Source organism: Notechis scutatus, chromosome 5 (assembly GCF_049901735.1).
Source record: "Notechis scutatus isolate UNSWTSFEM ecotype Mainland chromosome 5, rNotScu1.2, whole genome shotgun sequence".
NCBI classification, from domain to species: domain Eukaryota; kingdom Metazoa; phylum Chordata; class Lepidosauria; order Squamata; family Elapidae; genus Notechis; species Notechis scutatus.
Genome location: NC_142013.1, coordinates 91,857,462 through 91,879,010, shown reverse-complemented (window position 1 = coordinate 91,879,010; position 21,549 = coordinate 91,857,462). Strand labels below are relative to the sequence as shown.

At 38.6% G+C, this 21,549-nt stretch overlaps 1 protein-coding gene across 1 annotated transcript; it reads left to right on the top strand.

Moving 5' to 3' along the window:
• Positions 1 to 776: 776 nt before the first annotated feature.
• Positions 777 to 20,857, top strand: LOC113412933 (maestro heat-like repeat-containing protein family member 6). The gene is made up of 15 exons (XM_087967693.1): positions 777 to 1,136; positions 2,176 to 2,328; positions 3,882 to 4,036; positions 6,996 to 7,164; positions 7,290 to 7,459; positions 11,449 to 11,583; positions 11,668 to 11,782; positions 12,669 to 12,812; positions 13,562 to 13,732; positions 14,044 to 14,199; positions 15,010 to 15,102; positions 15,847 to 15,949; positions 17,969 to 18,034; positions 18,602 to 18,733; positions 20,838 to 20,857. The coding sequence occupies exons 1-15, from the start codon at positions 777 to 779 to the stop codon at positions 20,855 to 20,857; spliced, it is 2,142 nt and encodes a 713-aa protein (XP_087823819.1).
• Positions 20,858 to 21,549: the final 692 nt, after the last annotated feature.

The window sequence follows — 21,549 nt, the reverse complement described above, 5'->3', positions numbered from 1 at the left end:
AAAGTGGTGACTCGGAATTATGTTGTACAGTGAAAAGAGCTTTTTTATGTTGTTTTGGAAAAATTGAGTAAAACTTGTTTATTAAAAAAAAAAAAAGGAAACACTGCTATAAATTGTACAGGTGAATCACCACAATATTTTGAGCAAAAGCAAAAAGCCATGAACTTTGGGAGTAATTTTATTTCTGGCTTTTCACTGTAAAGTTTAACAGATTTCTTACAACAACATTTTCATTTCTTATTATTGTATACAGGTAGTCCTGGACTTACAACAGTTCATTTAGTGACCGTTCAAAGTTATAATGGCACTGAAAAAGTGACTTACCACTGTTTTTCACAGTTACGACCTTTCCAGGATCCCGATGATCACGTGATCAAAATTCAGATGTTTGGCAACTGGTTCATACTTATGACCATTGCTTTGTATCCCAAAATCATGTGATCCCCTTTTGCAATCTTCTGACAAGCATTCTCCTGACAATGGAGAAGAGAGATTCACTTAATAACTGAGGCAAGAAAGGTCATAAAATGTGGAAAAATTCACTTAAGAAATATATCACTTAACAACAAAAAATGTTGGGCTCAATTGTCGGCCTAAGTCGAGGACAAAACCTGTAGCGTACAAGTTTTTATGAGATCCTTATTTGAGGGATTTTGTTTCCACAGGGTTCAGCAGAAAACTCTCCTCATCCAACTCAGCATGCTTTGGCCAAGAATAATTTTAGAGGTTCTTCTGAGAGGCAACTTCACAATCTTTCTTTCTCTCCTAGAGCAGCTATGGTGATAAAAGAAAAAATAGAGAAGGCCGATGGACCACATCTGAGGCTGAACATGCCCTTTGCCAGTGAACCAGATTTTATCTGCTTTGATAAATCCACACAGACCTCCTCTGGGGACACATTAGATGGCCCGCTCCAGGTGAAGGCAAAGCCACATACAGTTCACATATTTGTGCCAGAAAAAGCAAAATACTATGTGCAGAACACAAGAAGCAGACTACAAGAGAAAGGTCTCACTGTCCAGTCAGGGTTGGAGCTTGAGAACTTTCTTCTGGAGTTAAAACACAAAACAGGGATTGCAGATATGGAACATCATGAGAGTATCTCCTTGACTCCGATTACAGAAGAATGTAATGAGGTACAATCAACCTGTGAATCAGAAGACTATTAATTCCAAAAGTCTTCTGCTTATGCTCCAATCCTTCATAGTTATAGCTACTATGCAGTGGTGGAAGTATATACTTTCCCAATACAGCCACTGAAAAATATTAATAAAATTCAAATGAAATCAAATATCATTTTAATCTATCTCAATCCACTTTTTTTAAAGACCCCCATCTATGTTTTGGAATGTGGCTTCTAGTAGGCTGCTCAAAGACTAAATTTGGTTCTTGGCAAACTTGTACACATATATTGTCTTGAGGCAGTTTTCCATTTATTTTAGTACGTTTAATTTCATGTTCGATGACCATATACAGTATGTACACTTCAACTAGCATTCCCCAGTTTTCTGCCCTCCAGCCATGTTGGAATTCAACCCCCATCTTTGTGGTGATACTGGTTAGGCATTATGAGAATTGAAGTCTCACACAGATTTCAAACTTTATATTGGAGATGTCAACTAAAAAATACTTTTTTGGTCTTTTTCGTTGCCAGCAGAAAGGGAGTAGGGAAAACAGTGCATTCCTTAAATGCTTCAGATAATTGCTTGGCAGCTGAAGCTGTTGGTGCGCAAGATTATTACTGGAGAGCATGATTGATGACTCTTGGCTATGGATGTGTCTCATTGGAGAATTCTCATTGGAGAATCCAGGGGGGTGGGGGCAAGACTAGGGTCAAGGGTGAAATGAATGATGTGTCAGAGTCGGCTGCAACCAAGAAACGCTGATATGTTCACTCCTAATAAATCTTTTTTTTTTACTCTGAAAGATGTGGCTAGAGACTTATGATTTGAATGGGGGTGCATATTGGAGCCTTGACAGGAGAACCTAGGGGTAGACATAATGTTATAGTCCAGAGCTAATGGTTAGAGTGACTTGTCCTAGACTTCTCCTTGCAGCACTGAGTAAAATTTAATAAAAGCACAAACTGGCTCTGCCACTTGCTTAAGAATTGCAGACATTTACACTTGATCTCCACCAAGTGTCCTATGGTGGCCTCTTCTCTGACTCTTTCAGAAACCTCTCAAAACTGATCCAACAGCCACTGTTACTGGACAGATACTCTTGGCAGTGGCTAGCCTGCGGGACTCAAACAGAAACAATATTCAGGCAGCTGCAATTATGCTGAATTCTCTTTTAAAGAAAGAGAAGAACAAATTAAGGGGAAAGGTAAGACAAGTTGAGAATTTTGCAGGTCTCATTGTCAAGTTCCATGTTGATTTGATGCTCAGATTTACCCTGCAGGTGTCTTGAAATTATCCCTTGCCCTAGTACTGCTAGTTTAAATAGTAGCAAACCGATTTGCACTATGTTTCAATAGCAACCAACCTATTCCGATTTTTTTCCCAGTGGTATCTGCCCCTATAAATGGTCATTACAAGTTGCTAATGGCATTATTATTTCTTTAAATCAAACATCATATTACAGCATAATCACTGTAATCAAAAACAATTTTGATTTGCTGAGCCACCTCTATAGTGATATTCATGACATAGATGTTGAAGTGTCGGATCTGCCACAACTTAAACCTCTAAATAAAGTGATCCTTGGCTCCATTTATTGAGAAAGGCATAATTTATTAGAGATCAGTGTACTGCACTAATGCAAAGCCAGAACTGAAAATCGCACACCAAAATCCCTACATTCTACTTTTCCCTCCCTTAACTGTCTCTCATTGCCCACCCCAGTATAATCAATCAAGTTCAGGCAAGATGTTTTCCTAATGATCGGTCCAAGTGTAGTTTGGAAAGCACCTCCTCTCCTTCTTCCAATTGGATGACCTTAAGGCAGCATCTGGAGGAGATATAGGACTTACTTTCATTTCCTGAAGCATCCCCCTTCCATTCATTCCCCCTCACCACAGTTAATGGCAGTCTCTTGCTGCATAGCAGCGAAGCGCAAGCAAATATAAGATGGTCAGCTGACATTAAGGATGCCTTGATTATCAGTAAAAACTTCATCATCAAAAATACCTATAATTCTGAATTCTCTAGATCAGGGGTGTCCAACCTTGGCAACTTTAAGACTTGTGGACTTCAACTCCCAGAATTCCTCAGCCAGCAAAGCTGGCTGAGGAATTCTGGGAGTTGAAGTCCACAAGTCTTAAAGTTGCCAAGGTTGGACACCCCTGCTCTAGATGAATCTGGGTGCAATTTTATTCTTCAACACTGAGAATTCTAGAAACAAAAGAATATTTTTCCATCTGACTTGACATGGGAATTCACCGATTATAATCTGTACTCTGAAATACATGTGTCCAAAGATTACCAACTCAGAATTGCAATATTATTCCAAAGCAACAGGATTCTTTGTTTTATGGACATGTCATTCATATTGCTCAATCCTAACGTGATGGAGATAGTCCTTCACTGGGAAAATTGTTTTATAATATTTAAAGTTCTAAATAAGTGTTCCCTAGAAGAAGTGCTCTGAAAAATATTTTGTGACTTCAGTCAACTAATACACACTTTTCAGTTAATAGGGTGCACTTCATCATTTGAGAAATTCCAATACTTTATGATCCAGTTTTGATCCATATTTTTTTGCTTCCTGATGAAGACTTCCTTTTGAAAATCTAGACAACGAAAGGCCCATTTTTCCTAAGAAGAACCTGTCTTATCAAGATGTTCAGTACTACTACATTCATATTTGAATAAGTTATATCAAGCACTAGAAAATCAAGAAAATACAACCCGTGACAATCTCTTTTTTCTCCTTTCTAGGTACCAGAAATCATAGATATTATTTATTTCCACTTGAATGCTATCCAGGATCGCAGTGCAAGAGAAGCAGCAATAGGAGCTGTTTGCCTGCTGGTTGAAGCACACACAGATGAGGCCATCTCAAGTCTTCTGAGGCTCTCGTTCTTTTGTGACAGGTTGGTCTAGTGGTTAAAGAGCTGGGCTGGGAGTAAGGAAATCTGAGTTCTGTTCCTAAGTTAAGCATAAAGCAAGTAGGGGAACTTTCAGCCAGTCATTTTCAAAAATCCCTAGGAAGAAGGCAATGGCAATCTAGTTCTACAAATGTTGGCCAGAAAACTGCAAGGACTTTTCCATGTAGTCACTAGAAGTACAAATTGCCTCAGAGGCACTTGGGGAGGAAAAAAGAGTGGCAGGCTAATTATTCTGACAAGTATGGGGGGGAAAAGGCTTTCTTCTGATGAAGAGGTGGGCTGATAACAATAGCAATGACCCCACCATTTTGAATTCTCTACCATACGCACATTTATTCCTGGAATACTGTGGATAAATGCACTCATCTGTCCCTTATTTATTGGGTTAGTGATGATTCACTTCAATTGTTGAATTGCTAATGCAATTGTCAGTGTCTATTTTTCAGTACCAATGGACACGAAATCAAAATACAAGGGTTCATTCAAGTCTACGAGCTTGGGGGATGTACTTATGAAACCCTACAAGACAAGACAGTCTGCAGAGCCCTCATCTGGTCATAATTTATCAGCACGACACAGACAAAAATGAGTATAAAATACAGGAAATTGCCTTATGTCATAATCACACCCACCCACAATTACTAACAATGGCTTTTAAGAGATTTCAGTAGGGATCTTTTCCATGCCTACCTGAAAATGTCAAGGACCAGGGGTGGGATTCAAAATTTTTAACAACCGGTTCTGTGGGCGTGGCTTAGGTGGTGGGTGTGGCTTGGTGGTCATGTGACTGGGTGCACATGGCTTGGTGGTCATGTTATTGGCTGGGAGTGATCAACTCAATATCACTCACATCGAGGCACGCATCTCCTCGTCTGGCCTCTCATGACTGTGGGGATGCTGCAACAGTCGTAAGTGTGAAAAATGGTCATAAGTCATTTTTTTCAGTGCCACTGCAACTTTAAATGGTCACTCCACACAAGCAAAGTACCACCAAAGGAGGGGGAAAAAACTCCAGAGAAGTTCCTGAGACAGGAAGTCTAGTCCTGCCAAGAATGTAATAAGGGTTAACGGAGAGGCAGTTTCTATAAGCAACACCAGAATGTTTCCTTCCTGCCTTCCTTACAGGATTAGGCCAGTAATTTCTTCTAACAACTGGTTCTCCGAACTGCTTAGAATGTTAACAACTGGTTCTAGCGAATAGGTGCGAACTGGTAGAATCCCACCCCTGTCAAGGACCGAGTTTGGAATTCTTGGAATGCAAAAGAAGATTATGCCAAAAGTGAACATTATTTTTTGAGTCCATCATATAGATTGTACTGTAAGAATTTCATCTTCTGAAGAATTCCATGTTCAGTCCTGGACTATTTTCTAATGGGCGATTTAGAGCATTTTCTGGAATCACCCTACTTTTCTTGTGCCAACAAAACAGTAAAACAGACAAGCTTTAGGTTGGCCCAACAATGGTTAGACAATCAATGGTGGGATTCCATTTTTTTTGCCACCGGTTCAGTGGGTGTGGCTTGGTGGGCACATGCACGCCAAACACGCACTTTGCGCAGGTGCAGAGGTGTTTGCGCAGGTGCAGAGGCATTCCAACTCACTTCCTGCAAGCCTGCACTCTCCCGGTCACTTCAGCAGCTGCCGCGTGGCACTCTTCTGTGCCACGCAAAGCAACTGCACTTCAAAAGCAGAGGATAAAGGTGAATATAGGAGCCCGGGTGGGTGGATGGGGAGGCCCAACAGCAGAGCAGCGGAGAAAACAGGTTTGGTCTCTGCTGCTCATCACCGCTACCAGCTCGGTAGAACCGGGCCGAACCGGTAGCATACCACCACTGTAGATGATGCTATAAATCATTAGTTGGAATATAGAGTAGTCATAAATAAGAAGAACATAGCAATTTTCCAAAGCAAGCTGCTGAAAACATAAATTTGAAATTCATAATCTAAGAATTAATCCCTTGTTCTCACCTCTGGATAAACTTGAATTTGTTACATGACATAAAACTAAATCCGGGGAAAACTGCACCGCCATGCTGGTTTCTGAGACTGTTGCTTTCAAGATGCTACATTATAAGATTGCCTCCTGGAGACCCAGCCACACAAGTTGTTCAGTGAAGAAGAAATATTGACTTTATTGATACAAAGAATTGTACGTTATTTGTCTCTTCCTGCATTACTCAGCTGAACTTTCATGAGCCTCCAGTGTATGCTTCAGCAGCATGGAATGTGCTTTCTTTGCCACTCCAATTATTAAAAAGATGAAGCAGGGACCAGTTCACAAATGTGTCAGGAGAAGAGTGCTGGAAACAACAAAGCAAATTGGGCGAGTGAAAGGCAGCATCTGAACTGACTTGTACAACCTGGACCTGTGGTTATTGAAGACGACAGTGTCTCGGTTTGGGTGAAAAACAGTGACAAGATGCTCCTTTAAAATACTGTTCTAACCTTCCTAATTTAAAAAGCAACTCACATATATATATCCTCTGCTATCTTTAATAGCCAATTGTTTTCCAGGTGTGCAGAAAGTTTCTCTTTTTGTCTGTATTTGTGCCCATATTTTCATTTCAATAAGTCTGTCTCTCTGTCTTTTTCTCCAACACACACACACACACACACACACACACACACACACACACTTTATCCCAAATGACTGTGGAGATTCTCAGTCATCCAGGTCATGGTTGTCCCAAAGATGCTTTTTCAAGAGGCCACTGGACGTTCTTGTTTTTCTTTGAAGACATTTCGCTTGTTATTCTTCAGCTGAAGAAGCTTCTTGGATAAGAAGTGAAATGTTTTCAAAGAAAAACCAGAACATGCAGTTGCCTCTTGAAAAAGCACCTTTGGAACTTTATCCCAAAATAGGTTTGAAGAAGTAATCAGCAATGACTTTTTTTTTTTAAACAAAAAAATCTTCATATGTTTTGTTTTCAATTTCAATTTTCAGACATGTTACTCAAATTTGGGAAGCCCTGGGCCAAGCTAAACAACCTGTCAGACTCCAGGTCCTTGCCAAACTCCTTGAAGTCCTGAAAAGAAGACCCAGCCTCCACAGTGAGCCCCTGGGCTCAGACCTAAATTTCAAGGATAATAATACTTCCTTTTTCCCGCTGGCTGTAAGTTTCTTCCATGGTTACTTACTCATTTGAGAATCCAAATAATGAATGATACATATTTGGCAGATAAACACCAAATTGTCTAGAATTTAGATATTGTGTTTATATGTATATTCTTTTCCCAGGCAACAAAGGCCCTGGGCATAATATTTAAGGATAAAAGGTGCAAAGTTCCTATGAATAGCTTTTACGTATCTGTGATCATTTTCCTGGTCATTCAACTGCACTACTTGGTGAGCTCTTTAGATGATGACTATGGGCAGGAGGAGATCCTCAAAACATCACACTACATAAGGTAACTAGTGGGATACAAAACAAGTAATAACGGTGTTAGGTTTTACATAATAAACTTTTTTTATTTCTTAAGGACAGAGACTTGTAGAGATATTGATGCTTGTGTACATCAGCGAATATACACGATGAGAGAAATTAAAATGTCCTCCTAGAAAAATTCTTGAAAGAATGATTGTCACATGTTGTGACTAATCATCAATTATGACTGAACATTCAATACATTGAGAAGTAAGTTCCAGTAGATTCAGAAGCATTTAGTATCAAGGTTGAAGCCAGACCTTACTCATACTTCTACAAATCTGGTGAGCTGGAAGGAAACTGGAAAAATTGGAGAAAGGACAGAAAAGGGTGAGAGGCTTTTGGGGGCATTTATTCAGAAGTCTTCTAAATGTTTCTCCTAAGCCTTCACATCTTCAGCAGTGGAACATTTTTGTTCTTCTTCAGAAGTCAGAGAAGGAAGACAGAAGGGATGTAGCCTCTTTCTAGAATGTTTCTCCAATCTTTATTGGATACCTTTCTTCTCTTTTGATAAATTAATAGAACTCATCACTTCCACAACACTGGCTGAACAGAGATGACATGATCTTCTAATATCATTAGATTTATAGCATTCAAAATGGCATTTTATTAATGAGATATGTGGTATCTCACCATTTACAAAACTTCCTTTCTTCACTTCCACACACCTTCTACATTTACTGCTGATAATTTGTTTGGATTGCAGTGATATGGGGGGAGGGGGGAGGGGGAGTGAGAGACAGAGACAGAGACAGACAGAGAGAGAATACACAAAAATCTTGAAGCAAAAATAGTTTTTTGTGCAAACAATGGAAGCTTGAACATGTCTGGACTTCAATTTCAGAATTCCCCAGCCAGCATTCTGTGCTAGTCTATAAAAATCAGGATACTGGTGCTATTTAAACACTAAATGTGTGTGAACACACACACACACACACACATGCACACCACCAAAAATGTAAAAACATACTAAAAACCTATTTCATTTGTTCATATGCTGAAGTACAGTAGTTTCAGTAATTTCAGCACAGATGAGTGTCCGTTCAAAACTTGATACCAATGTTCTATGTGAGCAGAAGTGAAATGTCATTAAATATATGCGTCATCAAATATATGTGTCATTAAATAGAAGGAATTTGTGTAATTATTAGCTGAACTAATTGAATTTAAAGTGACTAAATGTGACTTTTCTTTGTTCATGGATCCATCTGCTTTTCTGGTGTGATCCCTGGATTACTACTCAAAGACCAAGTGTCCAAGAACAAAATGCATCCCTTTTTTTTAAAAAAAAAAACAAGTTTTATTAATTTTTAAAACACACAAATTATCATTATTCATTACATGTTTAAACCTTTTTTCATTGTAAATTTAACAAGTCAGATAAATTATGATTCTGTTTTAAACCATTTCCATATAACATACAAAAACCTCTTATTCAATTTCTCTTTACTTCTCTTTACTCTTATTCAATATTATTATTATTATTTCATCTATTTCTTTCTGACTTAGTTACCATTATTCTCATTCTATATTTCTGCAAGCTTTTACTAATTCTCCCCCCAAAAAACATATACACACAACACACAAAACATAAAAAAATCTTTTGGAAAGTAACTTGGACCCAGGTATCTCTCTCTTCATGGACTTCAATTATCTTCATGCTCATCTTACATATCATTACTTATTTTATTTACCATTCTAAGTCTTCTATATTAACTTCTCCACATATTTCACTCTTCTTAATTCTATCTTAATTAATCATCTTAGTTTGAATCATTATATTTGTATCTTTTGTCCATTTTTTATCGTCCCTTTGTCTCATTCCTTATAAAAAGGAAAAAAATAAGTTTCTCCTGAAATCATTAATCAGAGTATGATGCCTTTCTATCTCCCCACTAAATTAATCAAATTAACCTTTAAGATAACATCCAATACCCAATCCGATTTTGCTTGGTACATTCTATCTAACTAGTACATCCAAAATATTTAAATACATAATTAGACAATAAATCCAAATATTAAAAACAAATACTATAATAAAAATTTTATAATAACATCAATACCATAATCTTATTAAACTCTTTAATTAAAACAGTATTCTAAACCTCCCCTATTATTAAATTTTAAAGCCTATCATTATTAAACATTTTAACATTTTAATCTCTTATCAACTCTTAAACCATTACAATACTACCATCTCATCTTATGTACCTTGCAAAATCTTTTTGAAAAAATTATACTTTATCCATTATCCATAAAAAATTCCTTTTTTTTATTTAATTTCAAAACATTGTAGCTTTTCTCCACCTTTTCCCTTTCTTTCTTCTCCCAACAAACCTTTCTACCCCCCTTCTTCTAGCCTCTGCCTTACTGGCTTCCCTTCTCTGTCGTGTTCCTTTTTCCTTTTGTTTACTGTCATCATATTGATTTTGCACCTTATTTTTCCCTTTCTTAAATGTTTTTTTTAGATCTTAAGTCTTTTAGTTCTCTTCTTTTCTCTCTTCCTTCTTTCTTGATCAAATTCTGAGATTCATTAAAAATGGCTCCTTCCTTTCTTTCTTGTTCCTCTGCTGTCTTCATCTGTTGTAATGTTTGTTGATAGTTAGTAAGCGCCATTTCTAAAAAAAGGAAAGCTTCTTCCACACCATCTTTACCATTTTTTTTGCTTGTTCATATTCTTTTCTTAGTTCCTCAACAGAAAGAGCCATTATAAATCTTTTCTTTTCTTTTCCCCTTCTTTCTTCTTACAACAACCAGAATATTCCAAAGAAAATAAAAAAAATAAAGCAGTCCCAAAGTTATCAGTCAGTCCAAACCAAGGCAGAGTTCTCACTTTCTCCTTCTGGGGTAATATCAATCAAAGAGAAAGAAAGTCCAAATCTGTTTAAAATCTTATTGCAATATATTCTAGTCTTGAATCCTTAAGGCATCTCCTCCAACAAAGTCTTAGCATACAAATATTTTCTTTTTAATCCTCTCTCTTCCCACTCATCGCTTAAAACCAATTTTCACCTAAAAAAATAGGTTTCTTAATATCCAGTTATTTATTCCGTAGGAAAAGAGGGTAAGCTATCCTTTCAGCACCATCAAACTGCCGCTTTTTTCCTCTTCTGGCAGGTATTATTCAGAAAGTCATACTTTTCAGGAATTTTATTAAATATGTCTTAGAGTCCTAGGAGCCAAGAAAAACTTTCTCCTCTCAATCACTTTCTCCACTTCCTCCTGCGCATTCTTACCCGGCTGCCAGCTTCTTTGTGGCGGCCATTACGGACCGCCGCTGCACCGTCCTGGGAAAAGGGGTTCTACCGGCCAGGGAGGGGTCTGCAACACCCCAAACCCCTCTCCGGATCCCCTACCTTCAGCTGCCCCTGCAGGGCAGCCTAGCTCCGCACCCGTCTGGGTCGGAGCCCCAAAAGCGGCTAGCGCGGGCAGGGATCGCGCAAGAGCCGCAAAATCCTGCCGCTCGCGAAGGCCGACAAACCGGAAGTCCCAACAAAATGCATCCCTGATGTAGCAGTTTACTACCAACAGAAATGACAGGGATTTTCAGAAAAAAATAAGTTCTCATATAGACTGAGAATGTTATTCCATTTTCATATGTCTCCAAAAGTATACTAGCTAACAAAGATTTTGCTTCTTGAACACTTTTGGGTGTATCTTATAAAATTTTAGCTGCTAATCACCCCTTCCCCCCCTCCATAATTTAACCGTTCATATACAGTTTTATATGTTTTATATAAAATATACAGTTTTATACAGTTTTATATATATATATATATATATATATATATATATATATATATATATATATATATATATATATATATTAGATAGATGATAAATAGATAGATAGATAGATAGATAGATAGATAGATAGATAGATAGATAGATAGATAGATAATTGATGGAGAGAGGGGGGGAGGGAGAGGGAGATCAAATACCAGTCAAATTATTTTCTTGTCCTTAATTCAGCTGTACCATGGAAACTTTAAAAGCCTTGATTAAAAGGGAGAGGTCATCACAGACATGTTTTACGAGTCTCACAGAAAACTGGGAACTTCTATCTTCACCAGAGAATTACCTTGAAGGTGTTTTCCTCTTGGCCAGGTAAACCATAGGGCGGGGGAAAGCTCACGGCAGAGTTCACCATGACTGTGATATGCAATAATTTGATTAATGTTGTTCTTCTAGGGCTCTTGTCAAGAATCATCATGGGCTTGATTATGCTGTGTTCACCAAGGTGATACCATTTCTCCATCATGGGGATGATCAACAGAAACTAACAGCAATGGCCTTTTTCACTGCAGTAGGTTTATTTCCTCCTTCATGTAGCTGTTTGGGACAGATTAAGCATGAGCACTTAGGAGTAGATTTAGATTTGCAACTCTAGCTGGAAAATGACATAAAAAACTCTGAGCATTCAGGGACATTGCGGGGGTGGGGAAGGTTTCCAAAAAGATCAAGATTGTAGCCACAACCAATGCAACCCACACAAAAAGGAAAAAGGCTCTGGGAGAAGGTATGACAATTCACTGTTGACATGCACTTATGAATTCATTTATTTGAACTTAATTTATGGCTGATGATTGATACCTCGGTTACTACATCCCTGTTCCATCTAGCTAAAATCTGTAGGTCTTACCACCTGTCCATTTGGCAAACTAATATTCTAATTTTCATCCCAGCTAAACAGGGTGTGATAATGCTATAAAGAAAACATTATAAGGGAAAACCCAAAATTCTGAATGGAATTCTTTTTCTGAAATCATCTCAAGATTATACACCTGTTGTCCTTTCTGTCCTGCAGCATTATATGGCCTTTTAAATTCTTCAACTAATAAATGAACAAACTCCTAATGCCTCACTTGATGCTTTTTCTTAGAGATCATAGGTGTGTTAAAAATAGGCGTGGAAGAAAAAGAGGAAATAGAAGTGGGGAAGGGTTAGGAAATCAGAGTTCCCTCCAGAGGCATCCCAGAGAGGGCAAAAAAGTCATGATGGTACTCATGACCATATAAGCAAAGCTCCTAAACATGTCCTTCAATTGAGCAGTGATGTCCACCATCTTGACTTTCTTGACTTCTTTCCCCCAAAATACAGCCCTGATTCCATCTTTATCTTTCCACAGCTAATGGGGGATAGGTGAAGTGCTCTGATTTTCTGCCACATATTTATTTATTTATGTTGTTCAGCTTCTTTCTTCTGAGTCTACCTATACAGTGCTACAAAAGCATTATATCTTGAGCTTATTAAAGAGTTGGCAGATTGATTCAAACCCAACCTACCGCTGGCTCAGTCTTCACGGGATGGGGAATGTAATTCAGCATCTGCAAAACGTGAGTGACAATGATTTTTTTCCCCCATCAGTGATTGAACCTGGTATATTATTTGCATGCTTGAAGAAAACTTTAGATTATGAATGAGGTTAACATAATGACTTGTGTCTGAAGAAATGAAGCTAATTTGGTGCTGGAACCATTCAATCAGGCAACTGTGAATAATGCCTTAGTTGCCTCTTTTTCTTGAATATTGTAAGATTCCCTGCATGAAACTGCCTTGAAAAGACTTTGGCAACTTTAATATGTTCAGAATGTTGTAGCCAGCTTTCTTCTACAAGGGATATATAAAGCTGATATTATTACTTTTGAGGATCAACTATATTGATTGAGCTATTTAATTCCAAGGACAATTCAAGCTACTGTTTTTAATCCATAAAACACTAAGTTTCTTTGAGACAGATCACCAATCTCCTGCCTTAGAAGTGAGATTGAAAGTCCATTTATTGACTGAGGCAGAGGTAAATCTCATAGGTAAATAAATAGTCCATCAAAGCACAATGTCTTGCCTCTTCAAGTATTAATAAAGTGACAAATGCCTTCGCATTTTTGTGGCCTAGTTCTCTAGAAGTCCTTCTTTGCTGCCTACAACTTTGGGAAGAATTGCATCTTAAACTTTCATGTCCTACAAAAAGGTTTTACTGTATTTAGCATACAAGTTGCCGATCTGTTCAATAATAGTGGTATCAAATTATATCAAATAGACAAATACAAAAAGAAAGAAAGAATGAGTGTTGATGTCTTTTCAGAGGAAAGAACTCACATCCCTAATCCTGAGTATACTTCCTAACTTCAATGATTCTGATGAGAAGGTGACATTGACAGCTATTGAGGTCATAACCAAGGAGGTTGCACACCACAAAACTGTCAACCATGTACTTCTAAAGATTGTCAAACAGCTTCAGCCATTCTTGGTAGATGTAAGTTAGAAGATATTATTCATTCACATGAGATAGGCTTTTCAAACTGGGAGGATAAATAGAAAAATTTGGGAAATCTTTAAAAATATTTTCTTCTTTTCTTCTATTATAGGAGAAATAACCATAAGGATCTGGCATAAAGCATCTCCCTTTCTTCTCATTAATAAATTCAGTTATTTTGTGCCAGTTTTCCTTAGGAAGGGGCCCGAGAGAAAATAGCCTTAAAAAACTAGATCTTTGTTTTGCTTCCAAAGTTGATATTTACAAGTCTAATAGAAATTGAAGTATTTCCTTTCCTTCTGAAACTCCAGAGGAGGAACAATGTATGTTGTGCTGCAAATCAACTGTTCCAAGACATCTTGAAGACTTTGGACCCAAAAGACAAATCCTCTATGCAGGATCAGGTTCTCAATAGTATTGTAACACTGATGTTAAACCTAGAAGATCCACATCTAGATGTGACAAAGGTAAACCAAGTTGTACATATTTGTACCCACCTAGTTCATGCTAGTAGTAGTAGTAGTAGTAGTAGTAGTAGTAGTAGTAGTAGGAGGAGGAGGAGGAGGAGGAGGATAGCAGCAGAAACATCATGAAATGATGACGATATGAACTATATGAACATTGTAAGATAGATTAGCATTACATCCTTTGTGTTTTTGAGCAAAGACTTTGTAGCGTATCTGACATCATTTCCCCAGAATGATATCAAGAAAGTCAAGATGTAACCACAACTGCATGATCACAGCCCATCAATGTAACACAAGTAAAAAAATAAATGGGGGGGGGGGGCAGGGCTTCCATTGCACACTTGTAAATGCTGTCTTGACTTTTTTTTTTACATTTAACTTATAGACTCTCCTGCACAATACACACCCTAAAACCTGAACATAATAAAATATAATGTTCAAGAAAAATTAAAGAATGTCAAACTTAAACAACTGCCTTATTTGAGAGAAGGAAAAGCAACATTTCCAAAATATGGAAAATGCTTTGCTTATGGGTTTAAAATTATGTAAAGCACTTTTTTTATAGTTGTAACATTTTTCAGGCTGATACTGTGAATTAATTTAAAAGCATTTGCCATAGCAAAGGCAACTTCCCTCTCAACATTAAACATACTAAATTTTCCTGAAAGAAATAACAAACCACTCTGGATACTTTTCCTTTATTATCTGGATAAACATGTAATAGCTTGCTAAATAATGTTCTTGCCTTTCTTCCCTGTTATTTTTCAAATCCTGATCCGGGGAACGTTTTTATTTCCTCTGGATTTGCAGTCCCGTACTAACAGTTTACAACATTGCAAAGCCTTCTTGGGATGGACGGCAAATGACAATGAGAACTTTTGGAATGTGCTCTGTAAGCATCTGGTAAGCCCATTCAAGCATATTGAGCTCTTTTTAGTCATATGTTGTTCGTTTGTTTTTAATCTATTGATTCCAAATCATCAAATAAAGATGAAGAAGAAGTGAGAGAGAAAAAAGAGGCTACCTTTATTTAGCATGCATGCTTCCTAATAAGTCATGTACCCTACAACAGTTTCTCCAACCAGGTAGGAATGTATTCACAGCTATTGTATTTCCTTTTCTTGTTATTAGGAAGAAAGATTTCTCTGTATGCTACCCGGACAAAATGCTCACACCCGCCCTGCCCATCACACACAGCATATACTGTTGAAGCATGTTGGTTTTCTCCATCTATCCAATAGTTCTTCTCCACCTTTGACAACCTCAGCATGTTGTGCAAGGAAATCACATCATTGAGAATCTTTCCTAGGCAACGAAAATCCAACATATATAGCCTAAGGCTGATCAATTACCAGGTTTTGTTCAGTATAATGTATTCACATGTGGGGTCTTGACATGGATTGTCAGAGATACATTTCAAGAGACGATGTTATAGGCTAAACATCTAAAGAGAGTACCCATTCTAGTGCTGCTTTCTCCAATCTAGTACTTTTCAGATACATTAGGGAATGTGCTTCCAAACTATTTTGAGGGCACTAAGTTGGGGAAGAAAGGCCTAACTCAAGGGGAATTTCAATTGCATTCTTACCGTATCTTGTAGATTACATTGAGGAGTGCTCTTTAACATGGAACAAAATTATTTTCTAGGTTAAAGAGCATCCTGGAAAACTGAGGGGCTTCTTGGACCAAGCACAGGAATATACTCAGAGCCCACAAAAGTCTTCAAGGATTGCAGCTGCCACATTTATAGGTTATATCAATAAAATTATTTATATTTCCCTTTTTCCTATTCTTCCATAGGTCCCAAGGCTATTTCATGTAATGGTCAAAATAGCTCATCTATTTCTTCTGATGATTCATAAGTCATATAATCATTGCTTGCATTCATGAGCAGCTTAATAAAACTTTATAGCAGTAAGTTCTAGGTATTTCTGGAGATCATAGATTTCCACCAGATCAGTTGCTTTCAAATGGTGTTCTGATGAACCATTAAGTCTTCAGAAGAGTATCAGGATCCTTTTCCAAGGTCTTAAAAGCAGAGGTGGTATTCAGCAGGTTGTGACCAGTTCTGGAGAACTGATAGGGGGCGTGCATAAGCGCACCAACGTGCCTACCGTCCCTGTCCTATTGTTTCTCCTATTCTTTTATTTTTCTTGTATGTAACCATTTCATGTATTCACAACTATGTATACATTTATACTTATTATCTTGTAAACAATTGGCAAATCAAATCAATAAATAAATAAATAAATAAATAAATTTTGAGTAGTTCAGAGAACCGGCAAATACCGCCTCTGACTGGCCCCGCCCCCATCTATTCTCTGCCTCCCAAGTCCCAACTGATTCTTTAGTTGCCCTGCACAGGAGAACAGAGCTGGAAATCAGGTTTGTGGGGTGGGGGGGGGGAATGGGATTTTGCAGTAATCTTCCCCCAGGAGTGGGGAGGGAATGGAGATTTTGCAATATCCTTCCTCTGCCATGCCCACCAAGCCATGCCACACCCACCAAGCCATGACCACAGAACCGGTAGTAAAAAAAAGTGTATCCCACCACTGCTTAAAAGGTTCTCAAAGACCCAGTTTGATTCACATACCCAGCATTTGAAATGTATGGTACAGGAGAAACTGGAGAGGCTCTAGAATAGCAACATGATATCCTTCAAATATGTTGAAAGGATGACTTCTAAAATTCCCATCTAGCATGTCCTGGTAAAGTTCTGACTTTGCCCAAGCATATCATGGCTATAATGCTGTTCCTATCCCAAATTAGCAGTGGGGAGACCCATATTCTGGAAAACTTTCCCATGGATATTTCCCATGGATTGCTTTGTTAAGCACATAATAATGACTCTACTAAAGAGCTTCAAGCTGCACCTAGTGCCTGATAAGTATACAGTGTGTGTGTTATTTTGCTGTTTTTATTTTATTAATCATTTCTTGGAGTCACATTTGGGCTTTGAATGAGCTACATTGTAGAATATCATCATCATTGATGATCTGCAATATAGTTCATTGCTGTCCTGTCTGTCTATCCATCCATCCATCTATCCTATACAGCTGGAATTTCCTGATAATCTGACATCCAAACACAGGCTAGATTTCATCCTGCTTAGATTTTTCAGGATCAGCCAAGATTGGGTACACACTGTCCACTTGCTTAGAATATAAATAATATAACAAGTGCAATAAATACATTGGTCTGGAATGGGATAACTCACCACAGCCATGGGACAACTCACTGTGGGACACTTCATCAGTTCATTTTAATTGTATTGTCAATTGTATTAAATATGAAGAATATTGTCATATTTGTTTTAATATGAAAGACACTCCGGAACCACACTCTTCACACAATGATATGCTTGTTGAAACAAAAATAAATCAAAATTTATTGCAAAAAAAACCCCATTATTCAATTTAATTATTTAAAATAATTTTTTTTTAATTTTTTTTGTCATTTGCATTTCATTTTGTCCTTCCTTTCTGTAATTATTCAATTCCACTATTTCTTTGATATTAGTGTGACCCTTGTCCCACAGCAAGCTGCCCCATGGTGAGTTGGCTGTGGCAAGTTGGCTCAGCAAATTGGCTGTGGTGAGTTGGCCGTGGTGAGTGGTCATAGACCCTGGTCAGTCATACAGTTGCCGTATAGCAACCCAATTATTGCAGAACACGGTGAGAAAGCCTTGCTTCTAGGAAGCAGGATGAAATGTAAGTTAAGGTAATGAAGATGTGTCTTTTGATGTACATTTAATCTAACTTATCTTTAGATTCTATCTTCCAGCACATGGAATCCAGTCATTTGCAAAAATCAGAAGTAGACCACTTGAGGAGAGGTGAATATATTAATAACTTTTTATGATATGGATAGGATTTTTTGTGTGTTACCACTGAATTTATCTTCCCATTGCCAGCCACACTGATAAAAACAACAACAATATGCAGACAAATAGGATTCTGTGGAAAGAATGTGCCCTCAAAAGCCTATTTTCAACAGTATTATGCACTACCTGTTCAAGGGTATATTTTCCTTTACAAATCAAGCCGTTGCTTTACTAATGTATTAAAAATTACTTAAAAGAGTTGCATGCTTAATATACTCTTTTGTTTTCCTCTCTCCATCCCTCTGCAGAAGCCATTGGCCTTGTTTAACCTGCCACAAGTCCTCTTTTTTCTGTAGTCCATAGATAACTGACTGAAGAATGGCCTTCTTTATATTCCTTACCACTTACCAGAGTGGTTGGGACGCTCCCTTGCCAAGGCAGCAATTCCCAAACTGAGATTGGACACTTCCTCACAAATCCACCCCTAGGCAAACAATTGGGCTACCTAACCAGAAGCAACCTGGTTCATTGGGTTTCCCCCAGGTCTGCTTGTTAAACTGCCCTTGCTCTTTGTTTTAGCTTTGAGGGCTTTCCCATCTGACAGATGTTCTGTCCCAGTTGTTTCGGAACCAGAGAAAGTCTGCAGATATTGCCCAGATCTATTCAGATGTTCCCGCTATTTCCCAAGGTATGCTATTTTTCCCATCTGGAGTGTTGAGCTAAAAAAAAAAAAAAGAATAAAGGCAACCTTTGTAATGGGAAGATGGAGAGGAAATATTTAATTTCTGGGTTTGTTCTTCCGGTTGAGTCATGATATGTTTGGTTTGGTTTGGTTTGGGGTGATTGTGTTGCACATAAATACAGCCATTATGGTTTGTGAACTATAATTAATAGCTTTACCCAATGGGCAAATACAGGCAAATGTGCCTTATATAACAAACTATCATTAACCAACTCCTTTCTTAGTACAAACCATAATTTGCTGCTTGTTACACCACCCAAAAATAGCTGTGTGACTCTGCCAGCCACAACTTTCCACCCATTTTAATCTATGAACATGGCAGACTTATGAATTATGCCTTTCCCCAAGATGTAGTCTGACTGGGAATGTACAGGTTTTTTTCTGCAGCATGTAAACTCTGTTCTTAGAAACAGAGGTTCTGTATGCTATCCCAGTCTGCATCCTGTGTGTCTCACTATTACATCACCCAGATCTACTATCAATAAAACAATTCACAGCAAGCAATAAAATCTCTCAAGTAAAAATGGCAGGAGGGACAACAGCCCATATACAATAGATAAAACATGTCCTACTCTCCATAACCAGAGATTTAGGCATCTTCCAAAAAAATGGTAAAGGGGAGAGGCAGCCTAAGTTCAGAGAGCAATGTGTTCCACAGGACTATGATCAACTGTGGGATTCAAATTTTTTTTTACTACCGGTTCTGTGGGCGTGGCTTGGTGGGCATGGCAGGGGAAGGATACTGTAAAATCTCCAGTCAGAGGTGGTATTTGCCAGTTCTCCAAACTACTCAGAATTTCCACTACCGGTTCTCCAGAACTGGTCAGAACCTGCTGAATGCCACCTCTGACTATGATGCTCTGTTCTGAAACTTCCAGGGGGGAATCTTTATTTTCCATGGGCAGGATGGGAGGTTGCACGTGGAAGAGATATCTTGCAGGTAAAAAGGATTTAAGCTGCATAACTTTTTTGAAGCTGACTAGCAGACAATGCCTCAGAGTAAGCATGATATCCACAGCCAGCCAGTATCAGGGGGCATTCTGAGTTTTCAAGGGGAGCCCCACACAGAGTAAATTACAGTAGTCTAGAGCAGTGGTTGCCAACCAGTGGGCCAGGGGCCAAGAAAATTTTGATGGTCCGCAGAGAAATGTCACCCCCAAAGCACACACACCCCCCCAAGCAATTAATCCAGGCTGTGCGGGAACACAAGGCTGCACCGCCCACATGACCCGTAGGAACACAAGGCTTGCATCGCGAACAACATGAGGTAGTGAGAGGAGGGGGGAAAGGGCGGAGGGGGGAACTTGTCCCACTTGCCCCACATGCCTCACCTGGCCACTGGGCTGCTTCTTTTTGCTTCTTTCTTCTGCTTTTGGCTGCACGCAAGGAAAGCAACAAAGGTCTTTCTTTCTGTCCTGCAAACTCCGCCAGAAATAAGTCTTTGGGACCCTGCAAGGCATCCAACTCCAAGAGGCTGTGCCGGCATGACAAGTCTCACAAAGACTCATTAAGCGCACCAACGTGCCTACCGTCCCTGTCCTATTGTTTCTCTTATTCTTTTATTTTTCTTATATGTACCCATTTCATGTATTCACAACTATGTATACACTTATACTTATTATCTTGTAAACAATTGGCAAATCAAATAAATAAATAAATAAAATAAATAAATTTCTGGTGGAGTTTGGGGGAGAGAAAGACTTCTGCTGCTTTCCTTGCATGAAGCCAAAAGTCTCAGTCTCTCTCTCTCTCTCTCTCTCTCTCTCTCTCTCTCTCTCTCTCTCTCTCTCTCTCCCCCCGAAATCAGAGCTGGATACGGTATCCTGTGATCCCAAATAAAGAATGATCAATCGGTAGGAAAACGGGGTGGGGAATTTTCCTACAGACTTTTTTTTTTTTAATTTTCCCAGGGTGTCTGGTGTGCAGGATTTAAAATGATGAGTTTGGTGGACCCTGAGGTCCAAAAGGTTGACAACCTCTGGTCTAGAGGATATGGATATAACTGTTCTACTGGGTAACTTAATCATACCCAGATTCTCACAGTGTTCCCTTCTCTTGCTGTTTGTTTTTCAGATCCTGTATTTGATGCCTGAAACTGAAGCTAATATTCACTGAATAAAGAACACTATATGAAACAGCATGGGAGAATATCATTCTGGATCCCCTTGGTAGGATTACCTACCTTGCCATGTTTTTATTCTGACCCAGCACCTGGAGGAAATCACATCAACGTAAATCATGCGGCCTCCACAGCAGGCCCTTTCTATGCATTTGAATGGGCTCCTGTCCTGCTGCTTGTCGTACAGCCCATTCACATGATGCCATCAAGGCAGCTGCTGGCAAAACTCCCCAATTAAAATTTAGATATCACTAACCATATGAAAAGTGAATGTAGTTTTAAAAGGTGTGCCAGGGTGGTCAGATGCTCCAGGTCCTTAAGCCAATGGTTTTCCTTCTTGTCTAAAAAAATAGCCAGCCTAATCAACCCAAGATGGCTGATAAGAGCTAATCTTAATGGTGACACTTAAACTTGTGCAGTTATAGCTGCTGCATAAATGTCCTTGGAGTTCAAGGAAGATTTAACAGATTAACAACGTTGGAAGGAACCAACTTCCAACTGTTGGTATACGTGTGGGAGAGTGGTGTGCTCTTGGATATATACAATAATTCCATCACCATTATTATTTGCCTGTTGATTATCAATCTGTCAGCCATTAGATGGCAGCAAAAAATTGGAGGGTGGTCTCCCATCTACTGGTCATCCACATTCATTCAGGTGAGATAA

Bases quoted from the DNA above. Each gene is read 5' to 3' on its own strand.
- LOC113412933 (XM_087967693.1), top strand. From the start codon at position 777: ATGGTGATAAAAGAAAAAATAGAGAAGGCCGATGGACCACATCTGAGG. The intron at 4,037-6,995 runs GTTGGTCTAGTG...TTCAATTTTCAG, and splicing joins CTCTCGTTCTTTTGTGACAG to ACATGTTACTCAAATTTGGG. The intron at 7,460-11,448 runs GTAACTAGTGGG...TCCTTAATTCAG, and splicing joins AAAACATCACACTACATAAG to CTGTACCATGGAAACTTTAA.